Raw genomic sequence first — 24,471 nt, forward strand, 5'->3', positions numbered from 1 at the left:
TTACTCCTTTTTTATAATAAATCGACATAAAAATCAAATAGATTACTTGTACCAATTTTTTTTTGTAATACTTTTACAATTTAATTGATTGAATGTTACCCTTCATTTTAAATAACTTTTACAAGGAATTGTAAGAAATACACCAACATTTAAGTTTCATAGAACATAAGATATATTTCATGAAATTAAATTAATCCAATTCAGACGGCAGGAAGCTCTAAAAATGCAATATATAATTTTATTGGAAGTAAGGTGCTTGCTAAAAGCAACAATAGCAATGAGCACAAAATTTTGCCACTTATAAATTGCTGTATCTTATAAGAAATGCTTGTGTATATGAGGCCAATTGATTAGCAGGGAATGTGCAGATTTACACTGAGGAGCCAAGCGAAATTGTAAGGAAATCCTCATAACCGATTGTTATCACTCCTTTCATCTCTTGATCTCGACCCTTGAACGCCTCTGAAAAATTAAATTAATTATAATAATTAATACAAGCCAAGCCAACAACACAATTTAACAACAATTTTTACCTGTAAATCGCTGGACTTGAACGCAAATGACGATGAACTGGTCCACTGTGATTTTGGATTTTGTTGCAGGGTCACTCTTTGCGACCACAAATTTCACAAAGTTTGGTGAGAAACGGTATCCCATTTGCTGGAATGCTGCATTTACATAATATTAATATTTTGTGTAGGAGAATAAAACAGATTATTACCTTGTGTCAGCTCATTTTCGTCAATGGAGCCTGATCCATCTCTGTCATAGGATTTGAAAGCAGAAAGCCATTGGTTGATGTAATTGTAGAGTTGCTGGAACTCCATCATGTCGATCGTTCCACTTTGGTCTTTGTCGAACATGCCTAAAAATATGATGTTGCATTATCCAAAATTGCAATGACTAGATTTATTCATAATTTAAGCAAAATTATTATTTATAATTTATTTTATTAATTACCAATCATCAAGGAACATGCAGTGTCACTGAAGGTTTTGCCTTGTCCGTTGACCAGGGCCGCTTGCAGCTCCTTCGCAGAAATTTTACCGGATCTATCGACATCCACGGCTTGGAACCAGCCCTGAATTTCGGGACTGACCCCTGGGTAGCCTCCTCCGGGATAACCTGCTCCACCTGGATAACCTCCCGGGCCACCGGGAGGTGCTGAGCCGGGATAGCCTCCTGGAGCACCAGGATAACCTCCTGGAGGGGGTGCTGAGCCAGGGTAGCCTCCTGCACTACCAGGGTGTTGCCCTGGATAACCACCTGGTTGTTGACCAGGGTATCCACCTCCAGGTGGTTGCTGGCCAGGGTAGCCACCTCCATATCCACCTGGATAACCACCCTAAAATTAAATTCCAAGATTAATTAGGCTTAAGAATAATAATTATAAACGATCGACAGTTGACTTTGTAAAAATTTAAGCTATATATAATTGTCTCCTCATAAAGGGTGGCAGTATTCTTTGAGAGGAAGCTTCCAGCAGCCAAAGCATACACATTTTTTTAAACAGATTATTAAAAACGTCGTGGAATAGACCATCAAGAAAAGCCCCAAATTTTTCGTTAAATTATTATTCTTGTAATACAAATAAACATTTTTCAAATGATTTAGAACAACTCTAGAAACAAAATGGAGCAATTTAATTCCTTTGATAACTTAGAGTACATAGCTCAGTTTAAAGTTCAAAATTATTAATAATTTAATCACAACTAATACTAACCGGTGCTCCTCCAGGATATGCCATTTTTCAGCAACTTAGGACTTTGAAATGGAGTCGCAATGTGTCGCGGCAAGCAAAGATTGCTTGATTATATCAATAATATATTATCTAAGATAATTGTTCAGTGGTTAAAACCGGCAAAGGTTGACGTCAAAATTGTCTTTATCTCCTTTCTAGCGTTGAGGTTCAGTTGTGTTAGGATGTTTTCCGTTTTCCTACCAAACTCATGCACAACCGGTTACCGGTAATTTCCGCAATGGAACTTTTTTAGCATTGATAGCTCAACGAAATTTTAATTTAAAAACCGGTATTCTAAAGTAGAATGACAAAAACCGGTAGAAAAGGATATTTGTAAACAATGACGTCATCAAAATGCCAAAATTACTAGCCGCACGCTGATTAGCCGAACAAGACAAGATTAGTCAAAAGTGGCTGTCGTGGTTGAACACTGTATGGTGCCGTGTGCGTCAGACTGTTGTTGCATCGTTCATATGTCCAGAGTGCAAAAATAAATAAAATTGCTTCTGGGTGCCCTGCAGGCGCCCGCATTGCTCATCGGGTGTGGTTCCTCATCGCGTCATTCTTATGTACATATGTAGTACATAATACATGAGTGTGAATTGTACTAAAAAGTACAAAAAACTTCAAAAATAATTGTATAGTAAAAGGAGGGGAAAAAAACCCATGCCTCGATCAGGTGGCTTTAAATAATTTATATTTTGTTTAATAAATATTTTGTTCTTCTATTTATCACTTTTTATAGTACTTAAAAATCCAATTATATATTTTATAATTAAATATTATATAAGCATAAAATTTAATAAAATATTTAACACGTTATTGCGAAAGAAAACAAACAAAATTTTGAAATATTTTTGAAATTTACTTCTTTTATTATAAATTTGTGAGCTTAAAGTTTAGTGCAAACTTCTATCTTATATTTAAAGATTAAATCTTGAACATACAAAAAATAAATTACAAGCAGTTTTTCGGCCTCTTATGATGTTATTCATTTTGATTTTTTGGCAAAAGCAACCAAAAGTCTGTAATCAGCAGACACTGTGCCGTCATCATTGACGCATCCCATGTCATTAAACTCATCGATACAGTCGTTTAGGTAGTCTTCGTGCATTTCTTTTGGTATCCGATCAATAAACGGGTTGACAGCTTTAATTGCGCCTGAAAAGAAAAATTAAAGCAAAATTAAAATTTTTTCGCGCCAGTTTAGGATTTTTGGCACGATGCGTTAGTTCTATTTTCTGCCGCGCGGAGAACGCTGTCTGACTTTATAAAGCATTGAGAGGCCTCCACTGGATCACCGGGGATGTAACTCAGTGGTAGAGTGTCTGCTTCGCATGCAGAAAGTCCTGGGTTCGAACCCCAGCATCTCCAGCCCACTTTTTGAATAAATTTCTTTTGCCCGTCACGCGACGAAAATTGAACCCTTATAATTTATTTTAATAAAACTTACTTTTAAGTGCGTTTACGGATGGAAACGCAAAATGTTGTAGAAGGCAGTTGCAATCCTTAATTGTGAAACCGGACATGTCCAAATGATCACGGAGATCGTCGTCTGGGCGGTCAGAATGTTGGTACGGTGAAACAAATTTTGATGCATCCTGAAATTAAAAGAAAAAATTTAAAGAAAACTTACACCAAAGAGAAATTTGTATTTGCTTATAATTTCAATAAATGTGCAAAATAACGTAGAACAGTTTCAAACTGAAACATTAATTAATAATTATTCTCACCTTCATATAGCGAGACCAATTGGAATCTTGAGATAGTCTTTCATAAACGGTGAAAATTGGATTGCTTGCTAAGAAAACAACGAGCAGCTCACCACCAGGAAGAAGTAAATCAAACATGTTGGAGAATGCTTGTCTGGAAAAAATAAAAAATAAAATTAACATACAAAGAATTAAAATTTCAGGCACATTATTACGAAATTATTTAAAATTAGATTAAAAATAATAATTATCTTACCTCTGGTTGCTAATCCAGTGGAGACAGTAAAAGGAGAAAATTTTGTGGAAGCCAGTGGGAAAAATTGCGCGCGGTCGGAGGTCGGGGGCGACGATGTCCAGGCAGCGGAAATTCAAATTAGGGTGCTGATGTTTGGAGGCGGCGAATTTGACCATTGAGGGTGAGACGTCGACGGCGGTAACGGTGCTGCACCGTTTGAGAGCTGGCAGGAGCAGTTTACTGGTCACATCGCCGCTGCCACAACCCACGTCCAGGACGAAACACTCCTCAGGCCAGGACATGACGTCGCAGTACAGGGACAATGCCGCTGCTGCGTCCCGTGTTTGCAGTGCGTTTGCGGACGAGTACAATTGCGCTCGGTTCATCTTAAAATTTTCCGTCTGAAATAAATGAACGAAATAATTATTTAATAAATTATTTTAATAAATGCCTGAAACAGATTCCCTGCTTATCAAAAAAGTGCACACAAAAGCACGTGTTTATAATGATCATTTTTTTCATTATTATTTGTTTAATAAAACCAGTTATTAATTTAATAATTTTAGAAATTTCATAGAATTGTTCTCAAATCTTTTCCAGAGTTTAAAAATTCAAAGTAAATGTAACCATGAACTTATATAATAAATCATTGAATAAAATAATTATGTTATCAAAATTCCCATATCTCTAAATTTGAACATAAACATATTTTTTTAGTGAAATAAAATTAATTACAAATAACCAAATTAAAACTTTTTTATTCCAATTTACAGTGTCAAAATTAATTTATAGAGTATGCACAAAATTAATTTAACCCAAATTTTCTTAATGAAGGGATCAGGATGTTAGATTTTAAAAAGTAGTAAGAAATTTAGTGAGATGTATACTAATTGTGTTACTATAATGTCAGATTTTGACGTTGGAAATTAATTAAAATTCACTTACGTTTTTGAAGGAAAAGTATTTCTTCCAAACTGAATTGCTTAAAATATAAGCGCGGGAATAAAGTATCCCCAAAGTTGCAGTAGCGTTAGGGTCACTTGATGATATGTTGTCTAAGGGCTACTCCTGCAGCGTTTTGAGCTGTTGATGAGCGTAGCTCAAAAAGTTGACGAATGACTAGTTGGTGGTCAGCGAAACAGATTTTTATATACCGGTTTAATGACAAAAAGCCAAGAACTGACTCCTCCTCCCATTTACCTCTCTTCTGATAACCATTTACTGACCCAGTCAACATTTTGACACAACAATCTAGACTTCTAGTTCTTCTGCTCAAATGCAAATGAGGAGACGCGAGGAAAAAGAGTGTGGTGGATCTCTTTTGTAGGTGAGGTGACCCCCCTCGTTTTAGGTGAAGGACTATCTCTCTCTTCCTCCGAGTTGTTTCTCATTTCATCCATTCACATTCACAACCACCTATTTCGTAACCTACAAGAAGTGTGTTAGTGGACGTTATGTCCAGATACCATCTTCACGTAATGGTGTGTTTGTGTTAGTTATGCCATTGATTTGCATTTAAAAAGATACCTTGCTAACACGTAGGAGTCACTTGTAAACATTAAATAATAAATTATTATAATGCAAAATATTGCACATTTTGCCACGCTTTTAAGTTTACAAATCTCTAGTCGCAAATAAAAGAATTATTAAAATCTTATAAATAAATTTCTTCAAACAAATTTTCCGCGGTTTTTTTTTATTTCACTGTTATTTTTTCATAATAGAAATAAATATCTTTGATTTATTTTTTTTTTTTAAGTCCATGAAATTGTGAGCAAAAAAAATTAATTAATTCAAAATAATTGAAATAAGATTATTGATTTCATTATCTTATATTTGATCTACAGCAAATTAAAAAATGTTTTATTTCTACATTTTTAGGCTTACTAAAGAGAAAATTAAAACGCGATGACTTGAGGCTAACATGGTTGAATATTAATGGAATAGAAAATTACGCAAATTAATCAATACATTGAGGAAGAGGGCCAGTGAAAAATACTTCTCAACATTTTGTTGAGTGGCGGAAGGTAACATACTATGGCATTCATCATACTCAACTGCAGCGCTGTCAACTGCCAACAAAAGTACCGGTAATCAATAAACTTTAAGTTAACACGCCCAAATGGATGTTTGTCGCTTCTGTTGTTATGCAAATGTCGTACAAGTAGTCCTAGATTTTCGAATAGGAATAAATTAGAGAAGCCTATATGTTTAAAGTGAAAACACGAAATAAGTTTTGAACAGATGAAATTTCTTCATCCTTGAAATTAACATTAAAAATTTTCCTTGATTATTTCAAAGAAGATAATCAACAGCTTCCTTGAATATTTTTGGCTAAAACGACCGAAGGCAACTTTTTACAGGTTATTCACTCCAACAGAAAATAATCAACAGTTTCCTAGAATCTTTTGGGTTGAGTGACGAGCGAAGCCAAAATTTTACAGGTCATTCACTCCAACCAAAAAGAAATTGTAAATATAGTCGTATGTCGTATATTATATTAATTTTTTATTGGAGGATGATCATTTTGAGAACAAAAACGACACATATTCATTAAGGCGAAGAAATTGAAGAAACATTAAATTATTTTTTATTTTTAAAGAAGATATTATATTCGCATTTTAAGTCGCAGAAAGCTGCTAACTTATTAGATGACATCGCAGAGATTAGGAAAAAAGGCTCGCCCGTCAATGCGCAACGGATGTTTTGGTCATTCATTCACAACGCCTGGCATTGAAAAAATAAAAATGCAAAACGGCGAAAGCCTACAGTGAAATGGACCCGGCGAGACGAAATTTTCGGCAGTTAGCATTTTGATTGTGCTTCCTCAGTCAGATGCAAATGGCTCAAAACGGAGCATTATTCAAGAAAGCAGCTCCACCGCCGGGCCACGAAATAATAATTTGCTCATTTGCATACTCGGCGGCGCGGCTATTTTAATGCAATCTACTCATCTTTGAGCAGGTTCCGGTTTTCGGCGTGGCTACGTGCGCAAGCAGCTTCCCGCACTACACACGTCAAGCTTAGCGATGCATTCCGGCTGCTTTTTCAACCCTCCGCCGCTCAAAATCCACCCCTTTACCGTTGCCGATCGAGAGATGAAGACGCAACTTGTCTTCTGCAATTTCACTCTGTACATATTTCATGTGTATATGGATGTGTGCGAGGTATGTCGAGGAGCCGAGATGCGCATTTTGTGTGTGTTATATCATATTGACGAATTCCAACTTTAGCTCTCGCTCTGTCTTAAGCACACGTACCGCCTGCCTAACCACCCCATCAGCCGCACCCCCGCCGGTCGTCTTTTGCTCCTTTTACCCTTGTTTGGTAAATAATTTGTTGTGATGCGCGTGTGGGGAGAGAATCTTCGTTAAGACGGATGCATAAAATTAAATTTTGAACCGGCAAGTATTGCGCGATAAATATTATAAGATGAGCCGCCGGATCAATATTTTGCAGAAAGCTTAAAAGAGCTTAATTTTAAAGGTTTTGCATCAGATGGCATACATTATTACTATCAGCAATTAATAATTTATTTAAATAACAAAAAAAGCTTTATATTTAATGAATTAATAATAAGCGGCTTCTGTAAATTTTAATTATTGTTAGTTTGGCTGGAGGCTAAATATTTTATTAATTATTACACAAACCTCTAAAGTGGAGATTTTTAATTTTTTGGAAATATATTAAACTGTTTCAAAGCAATTAAATTGATAAATTGCAAATTAGCAAAATGTTCCTGCAATCCTACAATTTACCAACGACATGGTCCGACTTATTTTGTTTTTCTTAATTATTACGAGGTGCTGTTACTACAGGAAATCATAGTCAAAAGAGAGGTATTTAGTATACCAAGAAATATTTGCGTGTTGTTAGAGTTTAAAAGTAGAGCATGGGAAGGCTGCTGTTTTGTGTTTTCCATCACAGCAACACCTCTGTAGCTGGAAGTATGCAGCACGCATGACCTCTAATGCTAAACTGTTGCATTCATTACAAGGATGTGGTTTTCTTCGCTTGTCGACAGCCACTGAGTTGGTCTGGAGTTTTGAAGCGGAGAACGTTTTGTGAAAAAGGAAAATGAACTTTGATGAAGACCGGCAGGGGCAAATTCATTCTTGTACTTTGAAAGTCCAAAAATAAGCCAAATTGGCAAAAAATTAGAGAAAACTTAGTAAAAATTGTATTTTTATTCTTTTGACATGAAAGGGATCTGTAAAAAAAAAAATCATCAAGGTGTGTATAATCTATAGCGCCATCAGTTATATGGTCACCATATTTAAAGAAAAATTGATAGTGGGAAAATTTTGAAATTTCAAATTTGAAGCAACTTGTAAAAAAAGAATTAAAAAAATAAAATTGTAATAAAAAATAAATTAAAACTTTCCCTGAGGGTTTAAAATTTGCGGAAATTTTGTTATTTATGTCGGTAGCCTAAACAATAATGACCTTTACTTATATTTTCTGTCTTTCTAGTGCCACAGAACTGCCACATTATTGTTAATTGAATTTCCACTCAATTAACAATTATTTAGCAATAATAATGAGGTTTGTTCAAGTGGTACCTTTGCTGTTGATTAATTCGACAGCGACGCAGAAAAAGAGCGAATGGTGCAAATAATTGAAACTTTTAAAATAAGTTCTTTTTTCAATCACTTTACCAAAACTGTATTTTAGTTTTTCCATGAAATTAGATCGACTATTGCTGAAGAAATGTGCCATTTAATTTAAGACCAGTATGGTGGTCAGTTGGGCTTCTGCTGAGGAAAATAATCTTTCTGCTCTGCGCTTCTGCAGAGATATCGCGCAGAGACCACAGCAGGTGCTGCCGCTGCAGCAGATGAATTGCCGGAGCCAAACCCAACTCTCCGGCATTCAAACTCAGCGGTATCGACCCATTTTTGTGTCCTTTTGTCAATTCCGTTTCATTCTCCTCGCGCGCACCAGCACCAAGTGAGTCACACTAACGTTCTCCAATCATATTTTTCGTTCTCCTCTTTTGCTTCCTGCTGGTGATTGGAGGTTCAAAGCTATAATTCTCGCCAATGCTGCATTAATTTTGAGTCAAATATTTGTAATTTTTCTTACTGCCACTCGAAAACAGTTTTATTAAATTTAGCTAATAATATGTAAAAAATGTCCATTTAATTAAAAATTCCTTGAATTGAATCGGAGTAATAAAAAATGTAGCAAAATAATTGTGCATCTTTTTATTGTATATTAATTTGTTTACTCAGCAAATATAAGAAAAGTTTAATTTGTTGGCTATCGCAGCAAGACTACGTGGAGATAGGGAGGGAGAGAGCAAACTGAAGTCGTCTTCACGCAGGTCCGTATTGATTGGCACTCGGCCTCGGCACCAGCATTATATTATTGTTTTTCTTGTGACCTGAGAAGCTGTGGAAGACGGTCGTGGACGTGGAGCGGTAGCTCCACTTTAAAAGCACCGCACCAACCTTCAATAAATCAAATATTGGCGAGCTCTGATCAAAGAAGGGAAATCTTTGAAATATTAGAAAATTTCCATGAATTGCTTGACAAACTTTCAAGTCCCGTTATGCAATAAACGCTCAATATTAATTAAATCTTGGGGGTGTAAAAAATGGAACCCAGGGGCAGCAAAAACGCTGGAGCAGCAGTAGGGGCAGAAAAGCACATCAGGGGCAGCTGCTGGAAAAGCAGCGGCTGCAGGAGAAGGAAGGCAATCTGAAATGATTCCGTTTGTGGGGGTTGAAGTGGCGCCGATTTCTGCAGAGCGAGAGCAGCGAACCAACCCCTCCCTCACCTCGCCCGGGCAAAGATACAGAGAGAAAAGAGAGTCAGCTCCGCCTGCGAGTATTGCAAGTTTGTATGTCTCCGAGCGAGCCCCGGGAATTATTCTCGTCGGTTGGGCTCTGCATTTGTCTGAATGGGTGTGGCGCGGGTTGCAGCGCCAGCGCTCGCAGGCGCACTCACAGTCGCACAAAACAATTCTACAGTCGGATTGGCAATGGAAATGGAAATGTGCGCGCCCCATTTGATTGCGTCATTGGCGAACCGGCCTCGCTAGGGGCAGGGCCAACGACGGCAAATAGAATTTATTTTATTCAACTCGGAATTGGTGCCGTTTCAAATGTGTCGCCAATGGCGGCGCGCCCTTTTCGCCACGCGTTCTCCAATCCCCTTTCCGGGCTGTTGCCCTGGCAAAAGTCGGGAAAGTGGTCGTTGCCTCGTAAAAATTCGTTTGTTGTGCCAAAAAGGGGTTTGCGAGCTGCAGATGGAGAACTATTGATTTTTTGCAGAGATACGCACCCTTTTCTAATGGCTATTGCTTCCTCCACGCACCGCCACATTCAAAATTATTTTTCCTTCTATATATCAGTCTATATCTTTATTTTGAAGAGGTTTTACAATTTTATGTACAAAATTAAGTTTTAAGCTTTTTAGGGACAATTGATAAGTTTTTTTTTCAGGATTTCTTATATCGTTGTCATTGCGTTTTTTTAAATATTGTTTTTTTTTCTTTTTTGTCAGTTTCATACTTCATAAATTACTCAAACATTTTGATAATCCAACACAAATTATGTGAAAGGAATGTGAAGGTTAAAATTAAATTAATAATATAGTTTTATTTAACCATGCCAATAACAAATTTTGTGAATCATTTAGTTTTATGAGTCTACTCTAATTACAGTGTCATAACATAAAAATAGCTTTAACATAATAATAATAATAGACAATTTATAATGAACGCTATGAATTTTGAATTTTTTATTTTGTTAAGTAAATATCCAGTTTTTTGTAGATGACATTTTAACAGAATGGACGGAATGGGAGCAGCGAGCGGGTCGCAGCGATAAAATGGAACAAGGGCCAGGTTTGAGTGTTCCCTGATGAGGCGCGAGCTGTGCAAATTGGCGAGAGCAAATCTCCCCGGCCCGAATTCCATCCGAGATAATGCGAAAAAGAAAATCAAAAGGCGTAAAGCGCACGTTACGACACTCCCAAGGCCATTAGGGACTTTTCCTGATAAGCAGACGACCTTTTTTCTCTGCGCTCTCACACATATTGCTCTGGTGTGGTATCTCGTTACTTAGCCGAGCAAATATTAGAGACCATTCAGTCGTCATTATGAGTGCACTCTCTGTGCCGACTCATCATCTTTCGTCGTCGCCGCGGATCAATTCATATTTGCTCGGCAGTGTGCGAGTATGGGCGAGCACCCCTCCTTGTTTGAACAGATCTTTATCGCCTCCTTACACATATGCAACCACCCTGCTTTAGCCACGCGCAAAGTTGGAACCTAATTCCATTCAATTTCGGAGGTGCTGCCGAAGCCTTCTCTCGCCAAGCTTCGTTTATTCCGCGTAAATTACTCACGTCTTATCTCAAAACTTTTCAAATTACTTATAAATCGCATTTTCTCCATTATTTAAATAAACACAATTATCGCAAAATATTAAAATTGAGGGAAAATTCTATAGCAATTCCTATCTAAAAAAATCATATCTTGGTTTCTCATTCACTAGCTTTTTGGAGCGCGTAGATATTTTTAAATGAAAAATGAATGAAATCTTCATTATACAGACTATTTAATAAGTGCAACAGAAAGTGGGCAAGTTAGGCAACTTGCTACACACCACTGGCATGCATGTTGCATAAGCAGTATTTTCGCAGGCGTTGATGAAATATAAAGCTGAGTTATTATTATTTTCGAGCAAGAATTATGATTCTTCAAGGTAAGTTTTATTTCAGAAAAGCAAACAGTATTTTCATAGAAACTTTCCCTCAATTTTTGCCGCTTTGCTCTAAGTTTGTTTTATGTAAAAAGCTTCTTCGAGAAGAGACTGGTGTGTTTTATTGTTGCAGTGGTGGCTGCTGGTCGCATAATTTTAATGCTATCTCCCGAGGGAGGCCTCTTCGGAGCCAAGGAGGAGGAAGAAGAAGAAGGGATTGTATCTTAATGGCCACGTCTCTCTCGCAAAAGCCGCGTCTAATTTATTTCTCAATATTGCTTTCCAATAGTATCGACAAAGAGCACCAGCGGCAAGAAAGATGGAGCTCAAATGCGAAATTGCTTATCAGCCAGTCGCAGAGCCCGATAGATATTTATTCCCCCGTCGACCCCTTCAGGCCCCCTCTCTGGCTGCAACGCCCAACCCCCACGCCGGTGCGTTTGTTATTAATATAAAAATGACTTGGCCGCGCCACGCAAAACAATAGCAGAATATAAATTATGCCGCGATCGATTCGCAGCTGCCACTTTCAATTCCCACCCGCTCTCCCGCCCGTCCTGCCTCTCTCTTCTGCTCTCTCTGCGGCTTTTATTGTTTCTCTTGGAGCTTATCTGCCAAGCACAGGCGCACCTTTTTGCCTTTTATTTCTTCCAAAACTGGTGGAAATTATAATCATGATGTGGCCACAGAAATAAATCAATTTTTTTAGGAAGTTATTATTTTAAAATCAATTGAATACCATGTTGGTCTTGAAAATAAAATTTTCTAAAATTAACTGTGGGTTAATTTTTAATTTTCTGTGGATATTTTTAACTTTTGTTCGCTGGATTAAATGGAGTGTACTAATTGAAATTGTGGTGATAGCGAGTTTAGTTAGGTTGGTTTGGGGTACACATAGGTTGTTTCCGAGTAGGCCCACGTTACCGTTTTTCCTGTGTGATGAGCACACACAGAGAATAATTCAAGCCTAAGTGAGCACCAAGCAAGCTCAATTGAGTGATCAGATTATTCCTTTTGCGCTTACGTGTGTGTTGTCCGGTCAATCAATCGATTTGGTAGGTTGCCGGCTTTTTGGCGATTGTGTTCGCCAGGTATGAAATTATTTACTCTCGCTGGCCAGCGGGCGGCTTTTTGCACTGTTGTGCACCCACCGCCTCTGCTGCACACAAAGAGTGCTACGCATGAGCATACATTTTAATTTGCGCACTCAACGGTTAGAAAGGGGGAATGTGAAGAGAGAGGATTTCGCACTTTGCCAAAATTACTTGATGATGGAGGAAAATTATAATAGACTTCGAACATTTTGTTACTTTTGAACTTTCAATCGAAGGTGGCTTGCTCCAATAAATAATATTTTTCTGAAAAAAACTTTCCTTTTTGATTATTCTAATTAATTTTGTTTTAATTTATAATAAAAATTAATTTGTTTTAAAGATTGATTTCCTCTCATGTATGATTTAAATCAATAATTTCTGCGATGTACGATGCATTTGAGCAGTAATTTCATGAATTTGGAATCTCATGATATATCAATTACACTTTTCATATTACGAAAATTTTGGATATGAAATAAGGCTTTTTTTTATTAAATTTTTGTCAATATGTAATTGACTCAAAATTTTCAGCTGCCCAGCGTCAACCTGAAAACAGCAGGTTGCGGTAGAAATCAATGTGCACTTTGAGCAGGCAGCAAAATTCTCACTCCAGTTGTGTTTTCGTTCCTGTGTTTGCTCAAGTAATGGATCGACAGGGTGCAGGTACTCTGTGCGTTTTAAACGCAAAAGAAAGAGGTTTTTGTTTGCGCTGCCAATGGGTGTTATTGTTTCGTGTTTATTGCGAGGAGCGCGCCTGCTGAGCCGCAGCTTCAAACCTATTGATTTCGCCCCCTTTACTTCTTCTCACCCTCTCTTCTGCGAAACGCAATGTTCCTCTGAATTGGGCAAACATCAAGCAACTGTCCGTAAACAATAAATTCGCGAATTAATAAAATATCTTGCTGGTCTTAAAATAAATTAGCACAAAGGCAGTCAAAAACTCAGGAACAGAAATTCCTCTGAGAAACTTTGCAGTAAACTGCGAAGAAGTAAAAAACTGAAGTTTGTGCCATTTATATTTCACAAGGGCAGCTTCCCCTAATTCCCAACACGCGAAAGTGGGGAGAAAAGCCAGATGCGGCGGCACAGCCCGATGGTTGTGCGCCTTTTACGCGGCCGTAAAAATATTCTAGGGCAAATTGAAAATAATAAAATTGAAACTACCTGCGTGGCCATTTTGGTGCCGCGGCGGTTTTATGGGGGTTGCGGAGCAGAGGGGGCGAGAGAGATGAGTGAGGACAGTGAGGAAGGAGCAGACTCCAAGTATCGATCTGCTGAAAGGTTCAAAGTGCTCGAGATGCTCAGTCTGAATTCAAAACGTCCACTGCACACTACCCAACCAATCACTTCTTGGCTTGATATTAAAGAGAAAGAACTAAATTGAAATAAATGAATATAATTTATTATAAAATCTAATATTTTACTTGTATAAAAATTTGATGCTAAATGGATATGACACGGAAAATAAAACAAATTATTGAAGGCAAATAGTACTTTTTGAATAAAAGGAAACACCTCTAGCAAAACAGTAAAAAAATATGCATGAAAACAATCTTCCACAGAGAGCCTCAGATAAATTAAATTTAAAATAAAAGATTTATTAAATAATTTCAAAGTTCAAAAATAATGTGGCTCATAAAAAACCGTTTTTTTCTATAAATTATTGCCCCACTTTCTGAAAAGTAAGGACACACAAGACTGCAGGGATGAGGATATTTTATCTGATTAATTATGAAGCATCTTGAGAATTCAGTGCAGCATTCTTATCGTGTTGTTCTGCACGCTGGGAGATAAATCTTTGACTGCGCGGAGCTTAAGCATGGCGAGCAAAAAGAGGAACGCTGTCAGATGGAGAGTGAGGGTGGGAGGGATGCCGGAGCAAAAAAGGGTGCTGTGCGCCTCGGCAAATAGTGGTGCTCGAGGCTGGTGCTCACTCACCCGCTCAAATCCAGCTGGCGGCCAATGGAATGACGAATGCAGAGACACTCCAGAATTAGCATGCCATTTGAATACACATAAAATGCAATGGGAGTGTGTTTCTCGAGGAAACTGGTGGGAGTTGTGCAAATTGCCATTGGCTACGAGAGGACCAAAGGGTTAACTCTCTCACACCTCCTCCCGAGATGGCTTGCTGTCCGCACCTGCTGCGGTCCTGGCATGCCACCTGTCTTTGCAACCCTTAACCATCAACCCTCACCAGCACTGGACTCAATACACTGAACCTTTCAGAATTTCATAAAATTAATAATACTGTACTTAACTGAATTCATTCATAAAATAAATAAAATTACACAATTACTCAGCATGAAAAGTTTCATTAAATTTTTGCTAAAAATTGATAACAACAAAATCTGCAATACATTTATTTTTTTGATCAATAAATTTTCATCTTAATAAACTAGCGTTTGAATGATTTACTCAGGAATGGACAAACTTTAATTTTCAAAGATATAAATCAGGAAAAGAAGAAAATTAAAAAAGAATCCTTTCTAACGACAATATTTTTCTAGCCCATAAGTAATGTGTTAATACAAATTGAGACCGGCTTGCGAGTGGGGCATGTTTTTTTAAATTAAATTGCGCATGGACCGCAGCCTGAGTCCACAGGGACGCGAGGCAGAAGAAATTTTAATTCCACTTTGTAATATCAAATTACGCCGTAGCTCGCTATGCACAACTCTTTTCCATATTTTTCATTTGGCCAACTTTTATTACGCGCCAAGAGAGGAAAAGAGAGAGATAGAGAGAGCGCCAGCAGACCCACATTTAATAATTTAACCTTTCATCTGCATAATAAATATAAAAATAAGGCGTGCCCCCATTGGGTTGCGGATTCAAGCCAACACAAGCTTAATGCTGGGTCGAAAATATTAAGTGAAAAAGTAAGCGATCAACAATTTAATCTTATTTACGGCTACTTTCTTGAGAAGATCTTAAATTATTTGATATTTCTAGGTTCACACAAAGTTTAAACCGCATCAGAGGAAATTATGAATTAATTAATAAAAATATACAATGAGGTATATTTTTCTGAAATTTTTTTATATAATATTAAAGAGACGATTACTTACCATTAAGTGACTTTGGCGAGGAATATCCATCATAAAATACAGCATATTTTAGCGCTTTGAATTCAGATGCCCTAAAAAAGAAGTAAAAAATAGATATTAACTTAATATTGAAAAAGTAAGAAAATATTAAATTTTTAATTGCACAGCTTCTTTTTCAATTTGGATTTAAAAAATATTAAAAAAATTAAATTCCGTAACCCTCAAAAAGCACTACTTGGCATTTTGGCTTCAAAGCACTCAAATTCTCCATAGTCCAACATTTTCGTCCACTGAAAAATTACTTTTTTACAACTTAAAATTGGGCTTGATTAACCCTTTGGGTGCTCCCCGCGGACTGTTTGCTTATTCATGCGCCGCTTGTTCTCTCCCTCTACGTTTTAGTTCTTCTTCGTCTTGTTCTACCGGCCAGAGATGTTATTATTTTGGAATATTAATGTGCGCGCCGCAAATTGGCGAATTTGTTTGCGGCCCCACGTCTTGCAAGGCGGAGAGTTCCGTCGCCACCCCCTCCTCCCTTAATTGCCATCGCATGCCACCATAGGCTATACACGCTCCGCACTTAAACTTTTGTGGACACAGAATACTGAATAATAAAATGTAATTTTAATTTTCAAGACAATAATTTATCAAAATAAAAAATTAAGTACTTCGAGGGATACATGGAAAACACTTTCTTTTGTACGTCCTGATATAAAAACTTAATGCATAAACTATTACATTTTTTATTTTTTAATATTGATTTTTTTTTAATTTTTTTCTTTAGGTATATATTTTTTTCAACACAAACTTTAAATTAGAATGTTGCCTTTTTAATTATCTGTATAAATTATTGTTTTTTTTTAAAAAAAAATCAGATTTCATTATCATAATCATTAGTTTACACACTACACAGCATATTTTTAAAACAAAATTTAAATAGAGCGACTTAACAATATTCCTATTTTAGTGATTATCATCCCTCTAATAACTGAAAATTTCTTGTGTGTCCACTATAATGGCGAAAGCTTGTTGAGAAGCACAGATTTTTAAGTCGTCTCTCGTCTCATCTTTCAAGGGATTCAAGTTGTAAAGTAGAAGCCTGCTCGTGGGCACGTTATACGCGTGTTGAAACAAGAGCCGTGGGGTGGTTCGGGGGGGCGGATTCCTGCATGGGATGAGAAGGACCACCGCAGAATGTAAGAAAGAACAAAGGTGAGCATGGCCACGGGCCAGCCAAAGATGCTGGCTGTTCACTTGTAGTGTTTCTGTTGCTGAAACTCAACTCTCTCTCTAGCTCACTAGAAAGCCTCTCGCTCACTGCGCAGAGAGGATCAAACTATCTTGCCAAAGAAGAAATTTCTGTCCGACCTTTGAGCAGCGGTGGCGGCAAATATTTGAGGGAACGAAAGCCTCTTTATGGCGCTCGCTTTTCAAACATCAAAGCAAGTACACTATTTTTGTCATTTCTGTGTTCGCAGCAAAGCAAATTCACGAATTCTCAAGAATTTCCAGTGCCAAAGGCGAACAACAACGGAATTCTAGCTGTTCTTGATAGAGCGCAGGAATCGCAGGTTTTCAAGTAAACATCAAGGGTATAGAGAATTATCTTAATTTGCGTCCTTGGTCTAGTCTTTTAAATATTATTTGGTTTGAAACTAAAATAATCAAACACAAGTAAAAATTATTTTTTGCATTGCTTATAATAATTTGAATTATTGTACCTTTAAAAAATAAATATTTTAAATTCAATTTCGTTTGCTTCTAAAAATTTTGAGCAACTATCTTTCTTGTTTTTTAAATTAATTTTTAAATTAGAACTAAAGAAAAAAAGAATAAGAATTTTAAGGAAATCAGTTATTGCATAATCTTGTAATAATCCATTAATTGTAGAAATCTATTAAAGTAGGCAACTTGCCCGACTCTCACGTCAATCAAGTTGCATAAGTTTGCATGGAAGTAAATAAAAATTATTTAAATTACACCAGAATTACACGTGCTTTGAATTAGAGGATTCTTATCAACATAAATTAAAACACTTAAGAGCTTAGGCGAAAAATTATTTTCAGCTCTTTTTTAATTGTAAAGAAAAGAATTTATTTGTAGTTCAAGGTATATAATAATTGGCGTATCCTCCGCAATATTTTGTATTTATTTTTAAAAAACTCGTCGCGTCCCATGTGCTGCTTACTAAATCACTTTACACATGCAAATTTATCTTGATTTGAAGATGCCCCGCACGCAATATATGTAAACAACAAATTACTAATGTGATTTTTTACGCGTGGCGGCTATAGGCGCCCACGCGCGCGCGACTTTCATTTTAATATCATCTTTTCGCGGGCGGTCGGGCGTTTTATCACTTTTTTCCCGAGAAGAAATGCAAAACTCCGCCCTCGCCAAATAAAAAAGTTGGTTGGCGCGCGGATGGCAAAAATAACGATTTTTCATCTTTCGCTCTCTCGTGAAATGTTTATTAAAAGAACATGAAAAGCGCGGCCATTAGGAGGAAAGAGAGCGCGCGGCGGCGCGCACAAAGAGCTCTGCTGGGCGAGTCGGTTTAATTTCAGCAGAATACCAATCAACTTTCTTTCCAGCTTTTCTGCGGAGAAAAAAAATGAGAAAAAAGAAAACGTATAAAAGCGCTCTCGAGAAGAATCTTGTAGCGAAAAAAGTTAGTTAGAAGCTGCTGCAATAAACATATTTCCCAAGAATTTTTCTTTTTCCGCTTGGCGCGCTTTTAATCAAAACTTTATGAATGCATTAAAAGAAGAGGTGGCGGCGAGAGTCGGCGCTTAATTAAAATTCATGTGAGCTTGGAATTCGTCACGTGTGGCTCATCTACAAGAGGAAGAAGGAGGATGAAAGGCAATTTTGTAGCAATATCTTTGCTCCAATGAACTTTCAAGCGAAAGAATAAAAATACTTGAAGCCCTGGCAATAAACCAATAAATAAAATATGTTTTCATATCTAAAGAAAATAATTAAACTAAAAAAGATTAATATTTAATTAATCAGTCATTCCTATGATTTATAACACGATAACATGCCCAGAAAATTCCCATCAAATTCCAGCTACGCCCGAAATTGATCAGTTGCCAAATTTAATCAATATAAGAAGCGACGGCGGATGGAGTCGAGAGTTGTTTGTTAAATTGAAAATACATTAAAATATCGACTTGGGCTGGGTGGCATAATCTGTTTTTCTTCCACTACACTTGCTCTCGCGCGCGTAATTAATGGAAGGGTGGGTGGAACCGTCGAGGGGGTGCATTTCTCATTAATTCACGTCGGAAAGAAAGGATTCGATCCGAGTGTGTTTTCCCACTTGCAAAACTGCTAGCTGCGTACATATATACACGGACGGACGGGAAATCACAAAATCAGCCACCGCGTGCGCTCATCATTGCCTCATTTTTCAATATGTCTCGCGCCGCCTCATCTTCCAATCATTATTTCTGCCGCGCACCCTCTTGTAATTTAATTTGCTTGAGCGATGGATTCCCCAGAGTGGTGCTTTTTATCGCGGCAGTTTGTATTATTTCTTGAATTTACTCAAGAGGAAGAAATAAAATTTTCAACAACATCTCGGCCGAAATGGATTTTGAATGTTCTTAATCGATGCACCTCGCTCGTCTCAGGTTGTTTTCCGCGTCAAATCGAATCAAACCATCGAGGCGACCGCAGGGCGCCGTGTGGCATTTCGCCGGTATGTAATTATGCAACTCTGATTAATATGCAAATGAGTGGGGCGCTATGTGTTTGTGTGAATGCCAATCATCTCTTCGCTTCGCTCTCTTGTTGGTATGCATAAATCGAGTGCCCTTTGCATTTTCCAACTTCCCTTTGATGACTGCACTGTGAACGTGGTGGCTTATATTTGGATTTGCTCTTGCAACGGCAGCATATTTTACTTTCTAATAGCCACAGGAATGATTGCTTTGTAATTGGCAATTTGAATGATAAACGATTATTGCGTGGGCCGAATTTTACCATGTGATTCAAAAGAATTGTACAAATTACTTAAGATAAGAATTTCCATTTTGAATTTTAATACGAGAAAATAATTTTTTAGCAATATTTATTATTTATACTAATTTTATAAGGTAATTTAGATGTAATTCAATTATAAATGTAATGCTTATTAATATCACAGAATACCAATTCATTTTTCTTATATTATACCATTATTTTTTTGAGTTAAATAATCATTAATATTAATTAATGGGGATTTTTCATGATATTTTAAATTAAAATCAATTTTTAAAACATGATGAAATAACGATTTAAAAAATTTGTCTAAATTCTCTTAATTTTTCTTCAATTTAATTGATGGATCATTGATTCCGCTAAAATTTTCTGTTTAATTGATATTTAAATTAAAGGATGATACGTTTACATCAGTATTTATGATTTCCTCAATTCTTGTTAAGGAATAGTAAGTAATATGCGCATTTTTGTGATATATTTTTTATTAATGCAGATCAAGGAAAATTGAGCATTTAAATATTTATATATATATATATATAAAAAAAATGCATTTCAAATTATTCAAACTTCTTGCAAAATATAAATTTTTCTCAAAAAAAGAGGGGTTTTAAGGTTGAAACTTCATTGAATTTTAAAATGTAAACGAAAATCTAATAATTCTTAGTTAGCTCTCCCTTTAAACTCGGCTTCCGTCGGTCGAGTTTTTCTGTCTGAAATTTTTCCCTCTGCAGCAATGCGACGGCGGCGGTTGCATTAAACGACGTTTTAATGACAAAATCACATTTTCCGCGGAAAACGAAAAAGCTTTCACTGGTGCCTGCGGAAAAGAGGAAAAGCCAAATTGGCCGCGAAACAGCCCAAGCAGCTTTTATATTATACACTTTTTCTCTCTCGCGCGCCCCTCGCTGGTGCTCACGTTAAAAATAAGCGGCGGCGCGAAAGCTGCTGCCGGCGGAATTTCATCGCATTATTATTCCGCGGCGAGAGAAAAAAACCAAAGTTGCTGTGTGCCGATCGAATCCTTTCAATATGTCAGAGTGGAAAGTTTCTAATGCTAATGCAATTTGCAGCAAAAAATATATAAAGTTGGCCTGCCGGGGGAGGAGGAGTAGCGGAAGAAAGAGAGCATGCAGCGAAAAAAGTCGGCGGCGTGATAATATAATATTTGAGGCATTTTCAATCATCGCCGGCGAAAATCATCTATCACGGGCGAGAGCAACAACAACAGGCGCCAGAATGATGGATGTAATGCAAATGAGAGAGAAAACCAAACCCACCCGCTCGAATCAAATATTTGTCTGCTTGAAAAACGCGCACCATGGAAAACAGAAATTTTGCTGGCAGAAAATTTGAAAGAGAGAGAAAGAGACTAGAGCGGCTGTTTTTTGCTTCACGAGATGGATTATAAATGCGCGAAAGAGCAGCAGGTATGGCTGCTGGGAATGAGGGCCTGAAAAGAAGGAAGGGAGCTAAAGCGATGAGTGATGTTCGCACAGGGGGTGTGTCAGCACCATAATAATATTATTATTATTCATGCAAACTCACTCAATTGATGAAATCCTCACGGTTTAAGCCAATGGATGCGTTTCATCATTGGGAGACCAGATTTGTAGAGAAAGATAGCTAAAATTAATTTATAAAAAGCAAGATAGGCAAAAAAAATTAAAAACAACCCTTTTTGATAAATTTTTGAATGTTTATTTAGAATTTAAGGGAAGGCAATTATTTTTATGCGGTATTTTATTAACACGATTTTTTTTCAACTTAAACATTTGTAAATATACTAAATTACAAACCTTGCATTGTTTGTGGTGAAGTTCAAATAAATTGAAAGGAAAGTTTAAAAAAATTGCCTAATTATTTTAATGAATTTAAAAATTTTATGCAAAGAGTCAATCAAAAGCTTTAGATTTTTTGCCCAATTTTTTAAAAAGTTGAATTTTTTTTTTATAAATAAGTAATCCAACGCTCAAAACATTTTCTGCCATAAATCCAGTCTCAATTGCTAATTCTCGAAGCATGACAGTACAAAATTCGCGCAATACGAGAACCAGCCAGCAGCAATTCACTCACTCAATCTTCATTCTGCGGCAGCTTTTTTATTTCACTGCTGCATGCTTTTCCCTATTGTGTCTGTTTTCGTTTTCCTCCTCCCCGCGCTGCTTTCTTTTTTAGTTTTTCCGCCCGGCCGGCGCGTGTGTTATTCGAGACCATCATTTATTTTATTTGGCGAAAACGCAAAGTCACCCAACTCGCTTTTGCAAAAGTTGTGTTCGCTCTCGAGCGAGCTGCAGCCCGCTTGACTGGCTGGGGCGGACCTTTCTTTGCCGCAGTCACTTTGTCAGAGAGTCAAAACCGACTTTGCTTCCATGGCACAGCAGCCAGCCCAGCCACCGCAGCAAAGCTTTGTTTCGTATCGCCGCCCCGACTTGACCAAGATTGAATAAAATGAAATCTAAATCTACAGCCACGGGAAATTCACAGATTTTTCATGTAATTTTTAATGAAACTTTTTTAAGCTACAAAAAATTTAAATTTTTAATATATAATGATTATTTATTTTTAATATAAAATATTTTAATTAATGGTTATTAATTATATTCATTCATGACGCAAAAAGGCACAAAATTCCAGCTTTTCTGTAAAAAAATTCTTCATTTTAATAACATAGCCTGATGCTCTCATTTATTTAAATAAATTGTTGTTATTTTTTTTTCTTTTAAAATCTTTTAATAATTTTTAATATAATCAACTTTGTTCATAAAGATGTTATAAAAAAATTATAAATTATAAAAAAAATCAACATTAAACGTAAATAACATAAATTACTGAATTAAAAAAATTTATAACATAGTAATGATTAATAGTTTTATTTACATTTTTTTACTACTATTTTTATCGAGCTGAAGTGTTTTGATGAGTCGTAGTTGCCTGAAAATTAGTGAGAACATAATAAACCTTTTTTTAAACTAAATTAGCAAGTTAAATTCAATGTAAACTTTGATATTTTTAACTCACAACTTCTAATTTGATATTATTTAAAATTTTTAAGTGAATTGAAAGGAAGACATTATAAGAAAAATGCAATTTTAAACTTTCAAATTTTAAAATAATACTAGCGAAATTTCCGCAGCATGGTGCAGAGCGCTGCGTTGTGTCACTGGCGCTCGTCAGATTGCGCGATAAATACGTTTGGAGACAAAGCGTTGTGCAGTGTCATTGTGCAATGTCATGCACCGCTCCGGATAAGAGTTGCGCCTGCCATATTATATCATACAACGAACGCGTCGGAGTGGCGAGAGAGTTTTATTGCTAAAAAAGCGACACTCGCGAACGAGCCAAATAATTATTCGGCGGCGCCATTGTTAATGATTGCGGCACGCATTGTGTGTGTAATACTCGGAATAAAACACATTATGTCGCGCGATATTTAATTAATAAAGCCATTAATCAATTATTTTGGAGAGCGTGTCACTCTCGGAAACCACTCTCACGATCCGGGTGGCCCTGGATTTGAAAGGCAGCCAAACAACGACCGCGACTTCGGCACATACACACACGTGACGACACTCATTCTCATGACTGATTAGCGTCTCTCTCATTTTATTTGACTACGGGGACGGAATAAATTAATCATCGGCTTCTTATGCTCGGCGAAATTTATTTTCTGTCCATCCCGTCATTCCAGTTTAGGACCAGCGCAAAATAAAAATTTGTAACAAGAAAACCATGGAAAAGTTTTTGTACGTGTTTGAAATTTAACATGAATGGAGAAATAAATGGAGATTCAGATCAAATATGTTTTTGCTGTAATTTTTTAAAGCAAATTCTTCATTTGCAAAATAAAACTGTGAGTGGAAATAAGCTCCTATAGTCCTATCGTAAGGGATTAGGGATGAAGAGGCAAAATAATTTTTATTGCTGTGAATATTGAAACTTTTCATGTCTGATTTTGACGCAAGATTCAACAGCAATTATTTTACCGAGCCCACACCATATTAGTTTTCATTAAAATATGTATATTTATAAAATATCCAATCATACACATACGCAGTTAAATTTGTTGAGCTAATTTTTTATCTCCTTTTTCCATCTCTTCTTGTTAAATCTAAAATTGTTTATCGACAAATCAGTAGTGTAAAATTTTTAGGAAAAATCGTAACTTACTTGAAATCTGAAACTTCGCCTCAAAATCCTCCATCTGTTCTGAAGTTACAGTGAAGAACTGAAGACCGTGATTTAAGTGATTGTACTGCCCCTCCCACCTTCGTTCACGGCATGCAAATGTGGCAACCATGCCGATAACATAACAGCTGAGAATTCCCGCCAAAACAACACGAGACAAGTGTTTTCGAAAATCAGTCCGCGATTTCTTTAGTGATTAGTGTCCGTGTATGGATGGATTGTGCGAAGACTGCGAAGCGAGTAACCATTAACCACGTCATAGAAGGTAAAAATCTATGAAATTGGTCTAGAATGCAATTTAAAATACTTTTTTTTGTCTTTCAGGTAAGAATCCCGTTTGAAATCTCAATCTTTCTTTATCAACACAAACGTAAGTTGCTATATTATATCGTTATTGTAATTTAAACACTGTTTAAAATTGATTTCTATCAATTATATGCTTCAAAATAATTAAAAAGACGAATCTAAACTTATATATTTTTATTGCTCTTAATTAACAATTAATTTTGTTTTAGATTAAAACGAATATTACATCCTTTCCCATCATTGACAATACGTAGAAAAAATATAGCTTTTAACATGTTAAAGCTTTTAAGGCCGAAATTTTAAGAAAAAATTCAGTTGCGAAAAGGTTCGGAAGAAAACCGAATAACAAATAATTCAAGGAAAAGCTTCGCAGAAAAGATTTCCGTAAATCCTTTTAGCAGAGCTGCCATTTTGGCCCAGCTTTTTATTGATCAAGCAAAAAGCTGGCT

At 36.6% G+C, this 24,471-nt stretch overlaps 2 protein-coding genes and 1 non-coding gene across 3 annotated transcripts; 1 reads left to right on the top strand and 2 right to left on the bottom strand.

The window, feature by feature from the left end:
- Positions 1-200: 200 nt before the first annotated feature.
- LOC132196901 (peflin) lies at positions 201-1,972 on the bottom strand. The gene is made up of 5 exons (XM_059619839.1): positions 1,724-1,972; positions 961-1,345; positions 722-865; positions 534-668; positions 201-462 (listed from the first exon to the last, which is right to left on the bottom strand). The coding sequence occupies exons 1-5, from the start codon at positions 1,745-1,747 to the stop codon at positions 371-373; spliced, it is 780 nt and encodes a 259-aa protein (XP_059475822.1). The 5' UTR covers positions 1,748-1,972; the 3' UTR covers positions 201-370.
- Positions 1,973-2,641: 669 nt separating this feature from the next.
- On the bottom strand, positions 2,642-23,790 carry LOC132197413 (juvenile hormone acid O-methyltransferase). The gene is made up of 7 exons (XM_059620693.1): positions 23,699-23,790; positions 15,566-15,636; positions 4,634-5,116; positions 3,710-4,089; positions 3,475-3,607; positions 3,195-3,342; positions 2,642-2,902 (listed from the first exon to the last, which is right to left on the bottom strand). Exons 4-7 carry the CDS (start codon positions 4,072-4,074, stop codon positions 2,733-2,735), a joined length of 816 nt encoding a protein of 271 aa, XP_059476676.1. The 5' UTR covers positions 4,075-4,089; positions 4,634-5,116; positions 15,566-15,636; positions 23,699-23,790; the 3' UTR covers positions 2,642-2,732.
- Positions 3,044-3,115, top strand: Trnaa-cgc (transfer RNA alanine (anticodon CGC)). Its single transcript has one exon. It is a non-coding gene; the product is annotated as a tRNA-Ala (tRNA).
- Positions 23,791-24,471: the final 681 nt, after the last annotated feature.

This window comes from Neocloeon triangulifer, unplaced genomic scaffold (genome assembly GCF_031216515.1).
Source record: "Neocloeon triangulifer isolate White Clay Creek 2 clone unplaced genomic scaffold, ASM3121651v1 ptg000012l, whole genome shotgun sequence".
NCBI classification, from domain to species: Eukaryota; Metazoa; Arthropoda; class Insecta; order Ephemeroptera; family Baetidae; genus Neocloeon; species Neocloeon triangulifer.